The 21,093-nt window shown below is 38.2% G+C and overlaps 1 protein-coding gene across 1 annotated transcript in view; it reads left to right on the top strand.

The window, feature by feature from the left end:
- Positions 1–21,093, top strand: part of LOC120870891 (hedgehog interacting protein) — a 115,343-nt gene that overhangs the window by 4,396 nt on the left and 89,854 nt on the right. Inside the window, exons 2-4 of the mRNA XM_040250444.1 lie at positions 2,153–2,345; positions 9,243–9,399; positions 10,070–10,271. Of these exons, the coding sequence (XP_040106378.1) occupies positions 2,153–2,345; positions 9,243–9,399; positions 10,070–10,271 (552 nt within the window). The remainder of the gene's footprint in view (positions 1–2,152; positions 2,346–9,242; positions 9,400–10,069; positions 10,272–21,093) is intronic.

The raw sequence follows: 21,093 nt of genomic DNA, 5'->3' as shown, positions 1-21,093 counted from the left end.
AGACAAAAAAAAAAAGAAGAAGAAAAAGAAAAAAAATACCCTACACACACCAGCACTCATCTGTCTAAAACAGCATTGCAGCTTGGGCTGAGTCAGTTTAATTGACTTCAGTAGGACTATTGGTTCATTGAAACCAAAGCCAGAATGATGGCTCTATCTGTCTTCAAATAGGTATTTACACTGCAGACCCCACACAGAGCAAAATGTTACCATCCTGCTGGGCTGGGACAGTGTGAAACTCTACAAAGAATAATATTATACTTGATTTCAGATAATTTATTGAATCCTATTTCTGAAACTTTTAATGAGAGACCTTGTGGCCAGGACACATTCCAAAAATTGTAAAAGACACAATTCTTTAGGCACTAAAATCAAGCTCTTCCTGGAGAGCAGCTGGGAGTGTGTATGGGGATCATTTTGTTTCAACTATGAAAAATCTAAGCTTGCATATTCTCCATAAAACCAAAGGTAATTACATTCCAGTTTGTCAGCCAGCAAGAGAGTTGGCCTCAGCATCCTGCTGTTGTTTTGTTCTTACTGGACTGCCATGTGATAAACAAACAGAACAAAGTTGAACAGTATTAATATTGAATAGATCTGGTGAGGTCTGACAGAGTATGGACAATAAAAGACATTTAAAACATTCTTGGAATGCAAATTCTAAGTGTCTGGTCTATGTTTCCTTTTAGAAACCTTTAACCATTTAAGCAATTGTCATTTAAATAAAATGATAAAAATGTAAGCATAATTGTAATTATTAATAAAGTGTCTGAATATTGTAGATAGTTACAACTCATCATATACATATATGTACACACATTTTTTTTTCTGAAACAGGGTAGCTTCTATTGGACTTTTAATTACTACGTGCTAAAATTTCAGCATGCCTTGTGTGCAGCTTTTTTTTCTTTTAGTTGTTTTGCTCTTTCAGATCCAAATTTTGTGATCACCTAGAATACCTTTATCCTAAAAAAACAGAAGCCATATGAGTCACTCAGTTTACTCAAATTAGAACCTCAACTTGCGATGAAATACTTGCTTTAAGCAGTGATCTAGAGTTTAAAATGTTAATTTCAGTTCATAGTTCTAAAGAAATAAGTGTAAACATAGTCATATAAACTGGGAAACTTGAAATTTTTGTATAAAATTCTACCTAATTATGGTGTTTTTAATATGAAAAATCAATGTTTAATTTGACAGTATTATATTTCATGTATCAAATATTGTGCTGATATTCTGTTTTTTAGAGGAGGTCCTGAAATCAGTTTTTTAAAGTTAGTTCTAGACAGTGAGATCTATTTTACCTACAAATTGCTAACCTCAATGAATCAGTAGCTGTCAAATTAGTCTTATTGATATAAAAGACATAATAATACTGTATGCCCCTTTTTCATTAAAACTCATTAAATACTATACAAAAACAATTGTAATAAAGTCTTGTGTTTATTCGTACATATACCTGAGGAGCTAGTTAGAAAATTTTTCCTGGCTAAGATATAAAGAATAATAAAAGTTGGTCTCAAACCTCTTTTACTCGGCTTCAGGTATTAATTTTGTAGAACACGAAGATATTTCCCACACTTTAGAAAACTTTGCCTAGGCAATCTGTAGATTGTAAATTAATTCAAATGAGAACAATATTGTTTAAATAACATGTTTGAGAATCTCATTAGGCATTCCAGGAATGAAAAAGATTTTTACCCAAGAAACAAAAAAGCCACGTGTTAAAAAGTTGCTTTACACAGAGTTGGATAAAGATATTTGGAGTTTTCAAATTAAATGTCAGCCCACCAGGCTCCTCCATCCATGGGATTTTCCAGGCAAGAATACTGGAGTGGGTTGCCATGCCCTCCTCCAGGGGATCTTCCTGACCCAGGGATCAAAGCCGTTTCTCTTACCCGCGTCTCTTACCTGCATTGGCAAGCAGGTTCTTTGCCACTAGAGCCACCTGGGAATCCAAGAGACTGTGCTTATGTCCTTATAAAGGTATTCTGTATTATGACTTGGTGATTCTTTGCAGACCTCAGCATTGGCTAAATGAACTTTTCTCTTTCTATGTTGACCCGCGCCACCCCCCCCCCACAAGAAAAACATAACTAAACCTAACTTCGTAGAACTAAACAGAAGTCTTTTCCTAATTTCTGGCTTTCAGATATTTTCTGTTACCAACAACACAGAATGCGGGAAGTTACTGGAGGAAATCAAGTGTGCCGTTTGTTCTCCGCATTCTCAGAGCCTGTTCTACTCACCTGAGAGAGAAGCCTTGGAAAGAGATCTGGTACTTCCCTTGCTCTGCAAAGACTATTGCAAAGAATTCTTTTATACTTGCCGAGGCCATATTCCAGGTAAAAAAAAAAAAATGATTAAGTGAAATCAACTACTGCAGAATAGCTTTCCAAGATACTTATTCCTAAACACTTGCTTTGTTGGTGTTGTTTAAGTTGCTTAGTCGAGTCCGACTCTTTGCGACTCCTGTACTATAGCCCGCCAGGTTTCTCTGTCCGTGGGGTTTCCTAGGCAATAATATTGGAGTGGGTTGCCATTTCCTTCTCCAGGGGATCTTCCTGACCCAGGGATCAAACCCAGCTCTCAAGGTATTGGCAGGCAGATTCTTTACCACTGAGCCACCAGGGAAGCCAAACGCTTGCTTTACAAGGGTGTAAAATTTATCTTGCCTTTCCTTTCAAAATATCTATTTTTACCTCGTAATTAACTGTTAAAAACTTGTAACCTTGTATTGCTGATAAAAGGATAACTGTCATTTCATCCTACAAACAGTACATTGTTTTGTTGAAGTGTTTTACATTTCTTGTTAAACTGATAATAACAATTGGTAATCTTCACACATGCTGGATTATTGAAACAGATTTCTCCCTGGTGTCTTTACTCATCAGTGTCACTATCAAGACAACCTCCCCTTCCACACAGTTGATATGTAAAGCACAGTTTGTCCACTGACTTTTAAGGTATTTCTTTAAATAAAATATAATTTGAAAGCCCCCCCTCAACGTAACACCTTAGAAAGTACTTTTACATATAATGACTGATGGCCGCTCATAAAGCCTGTGAGGGAGATAGGAAAGTTCTAGTTGTGTCCCTTTGACAGATGAGGAAAATTGAGCCTCGTGTGTGTGTGTGTGTGTGTGTGTGTGTGTGTGTGTGTACGTGTGTGTACACGTGCTCAGTCATGAGCCTCGTGTGTGTGTGTGTGTGTGTGTGTGTGTGTGTGCACGCGCTCAGTCATGTCCGATTCTTTGCAACCCCATGGACTGTGGCCCGCCAGGCTCCTCTGTCCATGGGATTTCTCAGGCAAGAATACTGGAGTGGATTGCCATTTCCTTCTCCAGGGGATCCTCCCGATCCAAAGGTTAAACCCGAGTCTCCTACATTGGTAGGTGGATTCTTTACCACTGAGCTACCTGGTAGCCTCAGGAGTTACACGCCTTAATCCGGTTGTATACAATGAGAAACTTACAGGTGAGATAAAGTTTAAGTTCTTAAGCTTATAATGACCCAGATACACATGGTCATATTTTGGACCCTAATAAACGTATAAGTTCTTGGGCACTGATTAATTTTATCATCTGAGGCTTGTGAACCCTGGTGGTTGTTGCTTTAGTTGGAAGAATCAACACAGACGTAGAAAAGAATTTAATAAGACAGATTCTGTTTAGTTAGTGTGACAAACAAAGAAATCTACTGATGCTAACAGTTTATAAAACTCAATGGCATTGAAATAAAAGACAAGCTTTAAGAACTGTAGCATGCACTTGAACAATTTTTTTTTAACTGCTCTGCACATTTTACTTTTTTCTCTGACCCAGAAACGTGTAGTTTTTGTACTTTTTTTTTATAGAGTGCTCCTAATAGCCTAAGAAAACATTTTGACTAGGATTGCTTGCTTCCTTTGGTGTACCATAACATGTATCTAAACCCATTCAATGTGAAAATATTATTATTGACTTTATAAACTACAGCCATGTTTCTAAGGTTTGCCTGAAACCAGCTGTTTCTTCCTCTTTATCACATTCCCCAAAGCAAAGTAGAATAGGTCACGGTTGCCTAGATGGCCTGCCGAGAAGTGATAACAGATTAGGTCCCATCAAGGTTTGCTGCAAATTTCCAGTCTGGAAGGCTTGCCTTTACCACTCTAAACTGAAAACGATACTGACACTCACCGTTTTTATCTCCTTGAGATAAATGCCACTAGGCTGAATTGAGAGACTCATCTGTGAGGTGCTTCCTTTATTTGGAGTTATTTTAGCTTCCAAAACAAACAACAAAAAGCAATATCCACTGAAAGAGAGAGCCCAGCAAACAGCTCAGGAGCCAAACTGTAAGCACCTTGCTCCCCAGGTCAACATATGTGGTGACGAATGACAAATTTATTTTTCTCCAAAGTTTGTATATATGTAAAACTGCTGAAGTGCATCAAGATGTCAAGTGCTTTTGGTGGCCACCCAGGCTGCCTTGAAAGATAACCAGATGAAAGCTCCACTCCAGTGGTAGGTGGAGCGGCCAGGGTGATTTTCAGGGCTGAGCCGGCAGGCGTTAGCAGCAAAACCGAGGGGATTCCTCTGCATCCATCAAATGCTAATAATCGCTCTAAATACATGTCCCCAAAGTGAGCTTTAATAACACACTGTTTGTGTTGATCCATTTGTTAGCCAGGCTGATCCTTGGCACACAGGTTACCATTTCGTAAAGTAAGATAAATCAGATGACAATCCTCCCCTTGGCCCTGGCCCCCAACACAGAAGATTCTTTAGAATTCTAGAGCACTCCTTTTTCAGAAATTGCTCAAAAAGTGACTTTGTAATATTTTCACCTTCTTAAGTCTATTTAATGTCATGGTTTGCTCTTCTCTGAAATTCAACTTTGTGAAAAACAGCTACTTTGTGATTCTGTTTTTTTTTTAAACCTGTCCTCATCAGCCTCATCTTTTTGCAAATCAAAAACATGTAGAGGAAGGGACCTTAGATTGCTGAGAAGGGTTGAAAGAGAGAAAATAATTCCAGAGACATCTTCATTTCTTCCCCCATGGCCCAGTACATGAAGAATTAAACACGTAAATGATCTATCCCTTTGCTTTACCCTCACAGCTTTAAGAAAATGCCATTCACTCTGCACCTCTAGCAATTTTCTAGAAACTTTAATTCAGAAAAATTCATGGTCTGCTTATTTCCACAAAAAATAAAAACGTTAAAAATCACTGCAGTAAAGATATACTGGAGCTTTATTGATCATAGTATTCTCCAGCTGTGAATTTAGTGAGGACGATAAACTCTTAAAGCTTCTAAAAAATCCCCAAATTTCATTAAAAAAAAAAAAGAAAACCGATGTGAACTCCTTTCTCAATACCATGGGTCTCTTCTTCTGGCTGAATTACGATGAACAGGAATCTCTCCTGCTGTTCACTAAATGATGAGCTAATAAGTGTACTCTGTGGAGAGAATCTGAAAGGGTCCCTCTGGGGTTTTGCTTCTTCCTTTAAATTTACACTCATTACCATTATGATTTTTATCACTCTCGGACTATCATCTCTCAGCTGTAGATGAGGGTTGTGTGAACTGTCTGTACACAATTAGTTCAACTGGTTTAATCCCAGTGCTAAAGAGGCCAAGGTCATGGATTTGATTCCACTGAGTTTCTCAAGTCCACAGCCACTCCTGACCCCTAGTCAGATGTCTTACACTTGTGTCTCATTAGTGCCCCAGAGAGCAAGCCAGAATGGATGGATTAATACACCCAGATCTACCTCCTCTGCTCGAAATTGCTTTCCAGTCCAAGTCTTACAGATGGCGGGGTTTTTCCATTTTTTCCTCATCAATATAAACAGCAGAGAGAATGAGGAAAAGTAGCTTTTCTCTAGCATACTTGCTTAGGGAAAAGCTAGAGCTTAGAAAACTGCATAGAGAATATTTATTTACATGTCCAGTATTTTACAGGGTGCTTTGTGGTATAGTAAGACGGGAGAAGAGTTACAGTTCCAAAACATTTGATAAATTATCAGGAGTTATAAAACCATTACAGCTGCTGGAATCATCAGTGTGCTCCCATCGCTGGTGGACCTGATCGTATGATGATAATCAGGGTGAGCTGCACGCCTTCAGTAAAATGCTCTTCAGGGTCTCCTTTTAAATAGAAGGGTACCATTTGCTAAATTGCATCTTCCCAGGAAATAAATGTTAGCCCAGTGTCCCCAAACCAGATCCTCTTTTAGTTGTTCACAGAAAATATATCTTATTCATCACTGTCTATAAAATCAGATCACTTAAGATAAAGTACTAATAAAAGTATTAGATGTTTCCATTCATATTATCATAATTGTCAGAAAATGCCCATATTTTTGTGTAAAAGTCCTCTAAGTTGGCTCCCTTCTTTCCCACTTAGATTGTTCAGTTTGCCTTTAATACTGTAAAAACCTCAGAATAATTAATTGGTAGCATTCTGGTTTTGTTTAATTTGCTAAGAGAGCATAATGTCTCTAGAGTGTCAGAGTTTATGAATCTGCACTCATTGATCTTCAGATGTTTCGTTTGAAAACCATTTCTCATTTCCTCATATTTGTCCCCAGCTAATAATTCTTTACAAAATGCAATCAGCCACTGAAATTATTCATTTATTTCCCCTTAAAATGGTATGGGTTTGCAGACTATAATGTTGAAAAACATATTATTTTTTAAAAATGAACTCAAAATGTTCTCTGAGTTGTACTTTGAAATTTATGTGTGACCCCTGCAGGTAAAACAAAGTTAAAACAAAATTTCTCCTTCACATATTCGGTTATAAATATATCCATAGTATATATGGATATATATACTTCCTGCATGCATCATATTGGCATAGAGAACTTCCTGCCTAAAGGTAAATATATATCTCTATCTACAGATCTATATCTGTATTTATATAGAGAGCATCTAGCTCCCTAAAACATCTAGGCCAAAACTGGAAAAAGTTTGATTTAGCAACTCAGTTTTCCTTCCCTTATTTTTACCTCAGACAGAATTATTTAACACCACTGTGCAGTTTTCCTCTGATGCTTAGCCATTAAAGAATGGAAGAGAAAACTTAATTTATTGCAAACAGTAGTTGGCTGAAGATGAGTAAATGCTGTTGCAGCCTTCATTCCTCTCCTCAATTTCTAATCCCTGGATTTTTCAAAGAAAGATAACCTCCTTCCAGCTGCCTTAGCCCTCCCAGGGAGCACCCTTCCCAGCTGCCATGGCTCCTTATTCTGCCTGTCCCTCACCACACACACACACACACACACACACACGCACACGCACGCGCACGCGCACGCACACGCACACACACACACATGCACGCACACACACACACACACACATACCCAATGACATCTGCTCTTACTCGCCTGCTTCCCAAAGATAAGAAGTCTCCCAATTCTGTGCTTCGTTGCTCAGTCATGTCTGACTCTTTGCATCCCCATGGACTGCAACCCGCCAGGCTCCTCTGTCCATGGGATTCTCCAGGCAAGAATACTGGAGTGGGTTGCCATGTCCTCCTCCGGGGGATCTTCCCAACCTAGTGATCAAACCTAGGTCTCCCGCATTGCAGGCGGATTCTTTACCAGCTGAGCTACCAGGGAAGCCCTGTTTCCCAGTGGGTTAGTCAGGTATTGGCATTGAAGAATCTGTCTCAGAAATTCAGAAATGATACACTTCACCCACAAGTTAGATCAAAATATATATTACGTTTTAATCCTGTGGGACCCTCAGATTCCAAGGTTAGTTAGTCTCAGGTTGGAGGGGACTTGGGTTAAGCTCACAGAAAATGAACTTTTTAGTGTCTTTCATGTTCCACTGATGGGCCTCTTGGTTGTCCCCAAATTCCAGGTTCTTTTTCTTACAAATACTTGCAAACTTGCATCCATCATACAACTTCTAAACCTCAGCTACATTACCTAATTACCTGGGAGTACAATAGTTTGATTTGTCAGGTAAAAATCAAGGGATTGAGCATAACTGAAGGTATGAAATCAGAAGCAGGAATTTGAGACAGCAGTAGAGTTGACTCATTGAAAAAGACTCTGATGCTGGGAGGGATTGGGGGAAGGAGGAAAAGGGAACGGCAGAGGATGAGCTGGCTGGATGGCATCACCGACTCAATGGATGTGAGTTGGAGTCAACTCCAGGAGTTGGTGACAGACAGGGAGGCCTGGCATGCTGCAATTCTTGGGGTCACAAAGAGTCGGACACGACTGAGCGACTGAACTGAACTGAGCTGAGAGTCAATTCTGATAGCAATATCATATTTTAATAACAAAATTGTCAGATATGGAAGTGAATCTTAGCCATTATACCCCCCCTGCAAAAAAAAAAAAAAAAAGACCTACCTTATTAACTCAAATTGTAAAAGTAATGTCAAAATTCTTTTTTGTGATAAGATCTTTCTTATTCAACTTTTTATTTGATAAAAATTCTTACTATGTAAGAAATGAAAAAATAAGTCCTTTCATTCAGATCCCTTTAAGTCTACTCTGCATTTTTGTTTTGGCTCATATAAATTAATTTTTTTTCAGTGAGGAGTATTATGTCAGCTCTTCTGTCTGAGAAGATTGAAAGAATATTTTAAAGATTATGTTTGTGTTACAAAATAATCTTCTGTAAGTGAGCAAGAAAAAGCCACCAACACATTTGAATATAGAGGCTCTGTTACTGGCATCAATTCATTGCTTGATCATTGCAGGGAGTCAGTCATTTACTGTGGCATATAATGTATGACCTTGGGATATTAACTAGATTTATCATTTAATCATGTATGAGTGACAATAGAGTAGGAATTTTAAAATGACCCAAACTGGCTCTTGATGGCCTGTCTCTTTCTTGACTGCAATTTGTTCTTAGGAAGTTATTAATATGGTAGGGGACAAGTGCTAAACAGAAATCAGATAAGTGTGAAAGTGTGACACTTGGAAACTGGGAAGGTTTGAAAATAGAGTCAATGCAATTAATGCTGGGTTCATACTAGCTCTATTTCATATGAGCCTTTTAAGACATCTAATACAATACCGTTTCACTTGTACTGCAACTTTAAATGTTTGATTTAAAAAGAAATGGAAATCCCAAACCAAAATACAGTGTTCTTTCCTTTTATTTTTTTTGTCTATATATTTTCCTAGAATATTCCTGAAAATTCTTGACCTATATTTTGTCTTTCAAATGTGGTGTTTTTACCATAACACTAAATATTTCTAAGGCATCTTTTTACATTTTTTAAAGGTTTACTTCAAACTACTGCTGATGAGTTTTGCTTTTACTATGCAAGAAAAGATGGTGGCCTGTGCTTTCCTGATTTTCCAAGAAAACAAATCAGAGGACCAGCCTCTAACTACTTGGACCAGATGGAAGAATATGACAAAGTGGAAGAGATCAGCAGGTTCATAAAGATAAATGTTATTTAATCTTAAAAAAAAAAAAAAACCTGACAAGCCTTGTAGTTTTAACAATGAGTCATCTGTCTATGCTCATGTCTAGCAGTTATATCCTCCAGATGTTTGTTTTTTTCTTTTTGGTAGTTTGCTTCTCTAAAATGATATTCACGTAAATATCTTTAATGCTGAGACTACTAATCTTCTATTATGAGCTTAGCTTCTCTATGATTCATGGGAATTTTATGAGTATAATTTTAAATGAATTGTATGATTTTTGTTAGCTTATGGCACTGTAGAAACATTCAGCACAATTATTATTAGCTAAACAGACTTTTATAAATAGATCTTAGAACTTTCTCTCTGAGTACCTTTCTGTAAGGTTTAATTATTGTGAGTAACGCTAATTTTAATTGGAGTCACTGAAAGATGACATAGTGAGCTTGTGAAAAATTTAAAATGCCTTTGTGTCTGGATTCTCTCCTTTGCTTTCTGATAGAAAGCTTTTTGAGGGTTTTTTTTTCCCATTGAAAAGAATTTTAGAGAATCAAATTGGGACCTTGGGTTACCAGCCCTTCGTTGATTCCTAAAGGAAATATATTTTGAAAAGGATGCTACATACATTTCTTACCTCCTTCATCTCAAGAAAAGCTTACTGGTTTTCTTTAATTTGTTTAGAAAGCACAAACACAACTGCTTCTGTATCCAGGAGGTTGTGAGTGGGCTGCGCCAGCCTGTCAGTGCCCTACATAGTGGGGATGGCTCCCACCGCCTCTTCATTCTGGAAAAAGAAGGTTACGTGAAGATACTTACCCCCGAAGGAGAAATTTTCAAGGAGCCTTATTTGGACATTCACAAACTTGTTCAGAGTGGAATAAAGGTTGGCTTTTTAAATTTTATTTATCTTTGCTCTGGCTATGTTAATTTTATTTTAGTGTTATCCTCACTAAAGATATTTCTTTGCAATAAAGGAAAGAATATAGGAGAAAATAAGGAGGCAACACAGGGGAACAATAATTATAGCCACTAAATCAGGACAATGACATTACATTTTTCATGTCATTTGGTGATGATTAAGCAGTGCAATCAGATTGGTGTTTTGACTTGGTTTCCCTATGTACTTGACATACTTAAAATGATTCTTGGTCTTATAAAATATTTGTTTAAATACTGTTCAACAGGCATTAGAATTGTATATCAGCATCTGCCAGCAGAAACAAAGAGGTCTTTGGGTTATTTTGGCAATTGCAAATCATTCTTTCACTACATCTTTGTTTGACTCTGTGTCATAAGATATGCTATTTATACTGTGATTCCCTTGTACAATATTTTTACAGGTAAGTCAAATATATTTTTATAACTAGCCACCATTATAACATATAAGTGCACCTATTGCCTCCTTTCTTGCTTCTTCAGTTTGAATTCTCATGTTCAATAATCTAATAGATGTGTAAACAAATACTGTCACGTTTTCTTCACAAGAGAGTTCAGTTCAGTTCAGTTGCTCAGTCATGTCTGACTCTTTGCGACCCCATGGACTGCAGCACGCCAGGCTTCCCTGTCCAACAGCAACGCCTGGAACTTACTCAAACCCATGTCCATTGAGTCAGTGATGCCATCCAACCATCTCATCCTCTGTTGTCCCCTTCTCTTCCCATCTTCAATCTTGCCCAGCATCAGGGTCTTTTCTAATGAGTCAATTCTACACATCAGGTGGCCAAAGTATTGGAATCTCAGCTTCAGTATCAGTCCTTCCAATGAATATTCAGAACTGATTTCCTTTAGGATGGACTGGTTGGAACTCCTTGCAGTCCAAAGGACTCTCAAGAATCTTCTCCAACACCACAGTTCAAAAGCATCAATTCTTTGGCACTCAGCTTTCTTATAGTCCAACTCTCATCCGTACATGAGTACAGAAAAAACCATAGCTTTGATTAGATGGACTTTTGTTGGCAAGACCTTTGTTCACAAGAAAGTAAAATGATACAATATTAGTAGTACTAAGCTATAAGCAAATTGTGGCATTCTAAAATTAAGACATTTAACAGTTCACGAATGTCTTAGAATGAAACGAATTAAGTATGATTTGAGGAGAACCAATTATCTTTTTCATTTTAAACTGGAAAAAAATCGAAGGAAGATATATACTCTTCTACTCATATGATATAAATAAGCCCCTTCTTGTTTTGTTGAGCTCTATTCAAAGGTAAGAACATCAAAACCAGAAGAAACCAATAAGAAAAAACATAAATACATTCCTGATACCTATCTATTCAGTATCTACCATGTGAAATAATTAGGATGACTCAGAGTACAGAGAATGCGTATTGTTGGGACCACTCAGCCTCAAGGTCACATTGTGGCAGCATCAGTTCAGTTCAGTCCAGTCTCTCAGTCGTGTCCAATTCTTTGCGACCCCATGGACTACAGCACGCCAGGCCTCCCTGTCCATCACCAACTCTCGCAGTTTACCCAAATTCATGTCCATTGAGTCGGTGATTCCATCTAACCATCTCATCCTCTGTCGTCCCCTTCTCCTCCCATCTTCAGTCTTTCCCAGCATCAGAGTCTTTTCTAATCAGTCAGTTCTTCTTGTCAGGTGGCCAAAGTATTGGAGTTTCAGCTTCAACATCAGTCCTTCCAATGAACACTCAGGACTGACCAGGACATAACTGCGCAAAAGAAGACTTAGTACTTCTGGTCCTTTAAGGAAAAGAGCTTTGGCACCAAGACACAGATCATTTGGAAAAGTTGTTTAAATCTATAGTTTCAACTTTCTCCCAGTAAAATCTTTCATTATATTTTGTAGCACATACTCCAAAGTTTCTTAAAATGAACCATTACTGTTGTGCACATTGGAGTTCAATAAATACATTCTCAAATGTGTTCTGATAACTCACTGACTTATGAGGGAGGAATAAAGATACTGTAGCAAATGCATTACTCACTACAAGTGAGTTTTTTTTCTGACCTTGAAAGTTTTTTCTGACTTTGAAAAGCTAAACATTCTCTCTATAAAATAAAGCATTGGGGAAAGTGTTCTAACAATCATCACCTATGACCCTATCAATTAAAGAATATCACTATTAATATTTTGATATACTTTCTTCCAGTTTTTATATTAAATTAATTTTTCCTGATTGCAAAAGTAACACAAGTCTGTTTTAATAACTGGAAACACAGAAAAATATGTTCTCTAATAGTTTTTTCCTAGGAAACTTTAAAAATCAGCTTTTATAAAATCTTTTTAGCCTTCATTTTTTACCTAATACTATTCATGAGAATGTTACCAGATTTGGAAACTTTTCTCAAAAACTTAGTTTTTTTATGTCTTTTGAGCATGGAATTTCCTCATTAAGAGATACTTAGGATTACCCTAGAATTTTCTTTTTATTATTGTAAATAATGTTTGTCATTCCTGTATATATTATTTAACCTGATTATGGATAATTTCTTTAAAATTCACTGATAGAACATTACTGAGTTGAGGACATACACCATGATACACATTGCCAATTAACTCTAAAATATATCTTCAGCTATTTGAGAGAATAGTTTTCAAATACGGTTTTACTTAAAATGTTGGTATTAAAAGTTTATGTATGATAAAATATAGGTGAAAGAAATGGGCTCAGAATACTGGAAAATTTTGTTGCAGGAAGGAAAACACTGATGTTCTTGTTTCTACTTCAATTTAGCTACCTAAAGAACGCCCTTCTTCTGATTAGAGTCACTTAAGACTCTCTTTTCATTCACACCCATTCATTGGGATATGAATGAAAGTTTATCTTCTCTGATATTGAGACATCTCATCATGCAATAAAATAACACAAGCCAGATTGTGACAGCACCATGATTCTGCAGCATGTATCTTCTGTAGGCTTCTAGGAGTTCTGCAGAACCCTGTTGGGCATTCTTTCCTAGGAGAGCTGCAGGGTTTCTCGGGCTTAAAATAAACTTCAAAATCCATTCTTCTACCCATTATGTAGAAATATGTAGAATACATGTGTAGAGTTACATAAAATGACATCTTTCAAAGTGCATATTTTGGGTTCCTTTAGTATTTGGCACTAGTAATATCAGTGAGATAGGAACCTATCACATGGAAATTTGAATGTGTGCTGTATAGTCAGTACGAAGACCACATCCTTGTCCTCAAGTAGACCCTCAAGTAGATCAGGCAGCAGCATGCCTTTATCTCGGTCTCCAAGGAACCCCTGTCACAAGTCACAGATTGGAAATCTTAGAAGTGACTGCTGCTGCTGCTGCTGCTGCTGCTAAGTCGCTTCAGTCGTGTCCAACTCTTGGGACCCCATAGACGGCAGCCCACCAGGCTTCCCTGTCCCTGGGATTCTCCAGGCAAGAACACTGGAGTGGGTTGCCATTTCCTTCTCCAATGCATGAAAGTAAAAAGTGAAAGTAAAGTCGCTCAGTCGTGTCCGATTCTTAGCGACCCTATGGACTGCAGCCTACCAGGCTCCCCGTCCATGGATTTTTTCAGGCAAGAGTACTGCAGTGGGGTGCCATTGCCTTCTCTGCTTAGAAGTGACTACTGTTGGTTTAATGGAATAGATGCCAACACATTCATGAGTTGACTAGACCGCTAGTTTTTGTGGTATGCCCCTCGGAGACTTTTGAAATGAAAACAGTATCACAATCATTTCATGGTAATTTTCAGGCTTCTTGATGTATGAAAAATTAGTGTGTTCATGGCAGTCTTCTGAGTTTCTCAATGATTATTTTGTGTTAATAATGTAAATAGGAATCTTCATAAATTATTATGCATATCACTTCCCTATTCTTTCAGTTTTGAACGTCCTAAAAGAGAGAATAAAGCTGTTTTAACGGACCAAAGTATTGACAGAAATATTCTAATCACAGCATTAATAATAATTCTGTATACTGGGAGGGATTGGGGGCAGGAGGAGAAGGGGACGACCGAGGATGAGATGGCTGGATGGCATCATGGACTCGATGAACATGAGTCTGAGTGAACTCCGGGAGATGGTGATGAACAGGGAGACCTGGCGTGCTGCGATTCATGGGGTCGCAAAGAGTTGAACACAACTGAGCGACTGAACTGAACTGAACTGAAACCCAATCTTGGTAGGTTTGAAATAAATGCAGGACAAGCCACAGTGGTGATTCCCCCCATGGTATTAATTAATGACCAATATGAGTATATTAAATCAGACATAAAGAGGAATTCTTGATTAGAAGAGTTTCTAAAAGCTAGTGCTGGGTATAAGGGAATTTGGAGTTCCTTTTCTGCTAATGGTCAATTCAGAATTGACGGGGATTTTTGTCACCTGGTTAAGGACTGGCCTTTTTATGGCAAAGAGCTGGATGATTGATGTCCTTAAATATCTACCAGCCCTTATTCTTATACCACCAACAAAGAACCCATCATTTGGGGAACTTAGAGAACACCTCCCTAAATGGGTCTTGACTAAAGCTAAAAATATGGCGTCTGGTTTTTACTGGTTTGGCCAAAACATTTGTATAAATTTTTTGATAAGCCGTTGTGGAAAAACACAAACAAACTTTTTGCCAAGCCAGTATCTAACACCCAGATTGTGCTGCCTATATTATAGGAGATTTCAATATCCTGAGAGCGTAACCAAGTTTCACTGAGCAAAAGTTATGTGCAAAACTGCAAAGCACCAACTAAAGCATTGACTTCTTTTTGCTCTAGGAAATTGTGGAGTTGGGTTAATAGAGTAAATTCTATGCCATATGAATTTAAACTGCTATTTCATTTAGAAAGAAGTGATTCCATTCACAACAGCTCAAATCCTAGAAGACTGAGCTTTGTAAAATTACCAAGAATAGGTAAAAAATAGTTTTAAAACTAGATAGCGGTTTGCTAGATTTTTAGCATTAGTGCATTGTACAAGCTGACCATTCATATGGATGCCGTGGAAAATGGCTCAAATGACCAACTGATGAGCAGATTTTAAAATGTGTGTTGAGTGTGGGAGTGGGAAGGAGGATATACTTTGTTGTTGATGTTGTTTTATCCCAAAGAGGGAAATTCCAAGATCACAGTGATTTGAAATCTTTAAATTAATCTTATGTCTGAATCCGTAGTCAGAACTTCTGGATGTACTAGACCCAGCCTCATCTATTTGAAGTTCTCGGGGGTGATAGACCACTGGTTCTTAAGAATGGCTGCACAGTAGAGATGACTGGGAACGTTAGAACATTCTACTGCCCAAATTAAATCAGACTATCTGGAGTTAGGACTCAGTTGGTACCCTTTTAAAAGATTTTCCAGGTGATTTCAACATGGGGCCAATTTGGAAAGCACTGGTCTAGACTGAGCCAAACCCCTGGATCAGTTGAATAAGGAATGAGACATTTTCTCTGCCCACCTATGGCCAAGTCATATTTCTGAAGTAACTGCTGGGAGCAAATGGTTGTACACTAGTTATCATTGTTGTGTGTGTCGATGTACACGCTCAGTCACTTCATTCTTGTCCGACTCTTTGTGACCCTATGGCCCACCAGACTGCTCTGTCCGTGGGATTCTTCATGCAAGAATACCAGAGTGGGTTGCCAGGCGCTCCTCCAGGGGATCTTCCCTAACTAGGGGTCGAATCCGTGTCTCCTGCTTCTCAGGTGATTCTTTACCGCTGAGCCCCTAGGGAAGCCCCCATTGTCCTGTACCTTCTGTCACTTATTTGACCTTCACATATTATTTGTCCACTTTGAATGAGAAGATTAGTTAACTCTGGCAGCATGTGAGATTCTTGATAGAAAGTCTTAGAAAATGACATTAATTTTTTTCAACAACTCATTTGAGTTGGACAGTCGCTTCACCTATTACATTTTCCTGTTTTTGTTCCACTGGGAATTTGGTATTCAGCTAGTTGGCAAAAATGTTCTCATTCCTTTTCATAAAGTGTAATTTGCTATTTGTATCTGAAAACCCTTGTTAAAATAATGACAGGTACCCTGGAAGTTACTCTAGTCTAATCCAAACAAACTTGCCCTGACCACCAAGGATCAGCCTTAGCTTTGTGTGTATACGACCGTGGAGACAAGCCTGCACCTGTTACCTACAGGGTGCCCCCCCAACCCAGGGAGACTAACACACACCATTCTCTGCACCAAACCCCCCCACCCAGTTCTCACGGTTGGTCAGAGGCCCAAGAGGCCTCACCCAAACATCACACAGCAGACAGAGCTAAAGGCTTGTCGATCATTGGAACAAATATGCCTGGGCTCCTGTCCCTCCCTATCTACTCGGATCCTCATTTCAAAAGATGCTTTTCAAAGCCATCCTTTAACCAAGAGAGGAGAGGACATGCAGTTGAAAGCTGCTGATTGTCTGGGTGACCGAATCCATTGACACTGGGTCTCTTGAGAGACAGTGGCCCAGGTGCCCGGGAGCCACAGGAGCATTGTGGAAGAGGAGGTAGGGTGCACCAGGGCAAGGCCCGGCCAGGCAGCCTCTGATCTCACATGCTTGTAAGTCACACGCATGATAATGAGCAGCAAAGGTTTAGTGAAATCTGTTGCACATCAGCCCATTGGGATATATGTCCTACTTCTCTGAAGTTGGTCAGAGACCCTTCCTTTCACATTTTCCTCTGTCTTTAACTGGCAATCTTATGGGAGTGCATGAAATGCTAGTGTTTTATTTTCTGAGTGAAATGAGTCAGAGCATCAATGAGAAGCGGTTTCCTGTTCAAAACTGGTATCAGAAACAAAGCATGAACACACATGCACACTTATGCACACGCACACGTATACGGCGCTGACTGGGTCCCCTATCGAATGCTTCCTCAGTAAAGTTGTTAGAGCTCTGCTTTTAAGCATGTTTTAGGTTGAAAGAAAGTGTGTGTTGAAAGAAAGCAGTAAAATATATTTAATATATTTGATAAATATTACAATAGAAGAGTTGCCATTCTGGAATTTTTTGTATATGTGATATTTTTTAAGTTTTTGACCTATCAAACTACTGGACTAGGAATTACTGAATTCCATCTAAAAGAGAATTAATGTAGTGGTAGAAATAAATTCATTCTAAAAGTGGTAGAAAGTTCATTGAAGAGTCTTCCCTCAGATATAAATTTATAAATACCTTCTTTGGGGGGTAATTTAAAATTCTGGTTCCAAACCATTAAAATGTAGATCTGCAAGTAAAAATTTTTACTACCATAATTTTTTTATATCAAGATAGTAATGATATGGTATTAAACCCAACTATCTTTATTTTACTGTTACTGATCCTGCATCAAAATGCCCTGCACTCTGTGATAAATGTTTTCAATTTGTAAATGTCTAATCTCATTTTAAGTCTATTATAAATGTCCAACAGAGAAATCTTTTTTTTTAATTTGCTGGTCATGTGAAATAATCTCAATGTAATTTTCTGTTTGTTTAAGTTAATTTCATTTCTGGTGTTCTTACTTTTTTATCTTGGCATTCGCAATTCTATTTAAAACATTTGAATAAATATAAATGGATATAGATAAGGTGTGTGCCAGTGTTAACTGGTTTAATCTATAAAGTTCTCTCCAGGATACATCATAATTTTTTTACTAAAGTCGAAACTTCAGAGTACAGGGTCCGTCCAGCTAAGCAGAGACAGACCTGTCTTCTACATTTTAGGTCCCATGATTCACAGCTGAGGTGAGGAAAACTTTTACATGAATGTCTTTATATTTATCTAAGACTTGAAGAGCAAAGGAAATAGAGCCCATCAGTCTCAAAGGTCCTGTGGTAATCATTTAAAACAAGTGAGAAGCAGAAATCTGAACCCCCGAGAAGGTCACTGCTGTCTTTCAAAAGTACCTATCTGTATGTGGCAGCCACCAGCTCTCCATATCTGAGTAGGAGAAAAAAGAGCGCTGTTGGCAGTTATCAGTTGGCATGACTTTACAGTGGCCCCGTCTAATGAAAACGAAGTCACAAGCATCCCAAAACTTTCCCAGTATTATAGTCTTCAAGCTGGCCATGTTTTTAGCAAGGATGCAGGATGTGTGTGCGTGTGCTAAGTCGCTTCAGTTGTGTCTGACTTTTTGCAACCCTATGAACTATAGTCTGGCAGGCTCCTCTGTCCATGGGATTCTCCAGGCAAGGATACTAGAGTGGGTTGCCATGCACTCCTCCAAGGGATATTCCTGACCCAGGGATCGAACCCGCATCTCTTACATCTCCTGCATTGGCAGGCGGGTTCTTTACCACTAACGCCACCTGGGAAGCCCACTCTAGTCTTATATTTTACTAATCATAACCACTATTCTTTTAAGTACTTACTCTGCTAAGCCATTACATAGAGTACCTCTGTAATCCTGGTAACCCCTTGAGGCAAGGATGCTTATCCCATTTCAGAGATAAGGCCATTGAGGCCCAGAAGTTAAACAAACTGCCCGTGAGAACATTGCTAGCCAGTAGCAGAACCGAATTTTCCAGGCAGTTGTTGGCTACCATGCTCTCAACCATGGTGCTCTGCTCCTCTGTGCTTTTGAACAGCAGCCACTGCATAGAGGGAAAGATTGGGGAGCACATTTAAGAAGCAGAGATGGATGACAGTTGGTGTAGACATGCGCGGTGCTGCTTGTCCTGGCTGCGTAACAGCAGGGAGGCTGAGGACCTAGATCTGATGGCAAGCATACAGACTTGGGTGCTAGGCACTGCATTCATACCATATGCTGGTGGTTTGACTCTGGGCAGGTTGTTTAACCTCTAGGCTTGGTTTCTTTATCTGTAGAATAGGGATGCTAAAAGGTTGCACCTACCTCTTTACGTGCTCAATCTCACGGGACTCTGAAGTTTCAATACTTTGTAAGCATTCATTGTTATCGGCATCTACTAATATGAAACTATAATACTATTATATTAACTATTATACCCACGTGAAAAGAAGAGTAAGGAAAAGGTGCCTAGTCCTCAAAATGACCCAGAAACTCCAGCGGCCACAGTTAACTACATTCTGTGGTATTTCACAGCCCCCCTTAGTGTGGGATTGGATGGCACTTCATGGAAATTCCATGATAGTGTTAGTGTTTGCAGCAAAATTATACAGCACTCCTATGGCAAGAGTTATATTGTTGTGTGTTTTCTTCCATTCAAAAAGATAAATCCAGAATGTTATTGAAATGTATAACTAGAGGAAGAAAACATCTTCATTTTTACATCATCACCTTCTGGCATTAGATATAAGGCCTTGCTTCCTACCTCAGTATGCAAAACACCCAGGTCTGGGGTTCCTCAGAGCACATGCCTAATGATGATTTAGCACAAAGCAGCTGAGCCCTGAGTATGGCAGCAAGCTTTCATCAGCATTTCCCTGCTTTCAGAGTAGTTTTTCTCAACCTGGATATTACAGTAAGGTAGGTCTTTTTGTGTGTTTATTTTGGAACGTGGTTTGTGTCACTCTGCCATAGAGTTAATAAATTGTAGGATTTGCAAAGGAAATATACTGAGACTGAAAACTAAGAAGGCACATATTTTTGCCCACCAGATTTAGAATCTCAGGATTTGGTAGGGGAGTAGTAGGGCAAAGTTGCTCTGAAATTAACATGTAATGTCATGATACAGAGAGTGTATTACTCAACAAAATATTTTTCTAAGAGAGACAGGTGGGTAAAATATGAGGTCAGTGAAGAGGAAAGTTTAAAGGAAGTTTTCAAAATTGAACAACGCAACAAACATCTGCTAATTTATCACAAAATGTGCTGAAGGTCACGTGCAAGAATATAAAAATGGAATGACCACAGCTACTTCCTTGTCACATCCCAGGCTGAGGGAAGCCCTTGTCCTATCTCATCAACTCAGTATTATATAGAAAGCTTCCTAAACCTGTAAGCATGTTTGCTCTTTGATTTGTGTCTTCCTACCTAAGACCAATTTGGGGAGTTTGTTTATGTAGCACTTGGCTTTTAACAGACTTCTTTCATCTTTACATTTATATAGTAAATATAAAGAGAGATCTATTTATATAATATGTAATATTTATGTACAGTAAATATTTTAATCAACTACTATAATTCATTTTAATGTATTTGTTTATATTCATCACCAATTGAGATTTAGTTTAATGGTTTTTTAAAAAAATCTGAAAATCTGCAGTTATGTTGAATTATCATAATATCAAAGTGGCCAAAACTGAGGACATTTTGAAAACTGGGTCACTGTCTAGAAATTAAAATCATCTTTGGAGATGCTATTTATTGAGCCCATTGTGTGATGTGTTACAATGAGAAAAACTTGAGAGAATCTTTTTCTAAATCATGTCATTTTCTACCCTAGCTTGACTTTGTGATACTAGATGACAATACATACGGTCACAGTGGCTTGTGAGAATTACCATCCAAAAGGAGGTAAAATTTGACTCCTTTTTCTTGTGAATTTTCATTTTACTCTTTCTAGGCATGCTGTATACAACTAATTTTAAACCCTTCCATTCACTGTACACCCGTGCAGATTCATGTTGATGTATGGCAAAACCAATACAGTATTGTAAAGCAATTAGCCTCCAATTAAAGTAAATAAATTTATATTTTTAAAAAAGTTGTGTAATTCCCCAGGCCTAAACTGCAAATCACAGAAAATCTGTAAAAGATTGATTATTAAGACAAAAATTATGTGCTAGCTACCCTATCATCCATATATGTGGTAGCACAAGAAGAGAAAAGGAGAACATCAATGAATTTGATCTAATTCCATGATTGCTTGTAGTTGAAATTATA

This window comes from Oryx dammah, unplaced genomic scaffold, assembly GCF_014754425.2.
Source record: "Oryx dammah isolate SB20612 unplaced genomic scaffold, SCBI_Odam_1.1 HiC_scaffold_12, whole genome shotgun sequence".
In the NCBI taxonomy this organism is placed as follows: domain Eukaryota; kingdom Metazoa; phylum Chordata; class Mammalia; order Artiodactyla; family Bovidae; genus Oryx; species Oryx dammah.
This window is presented reverse-complemented; position numbering and strand designations above follow the sequence as displayed.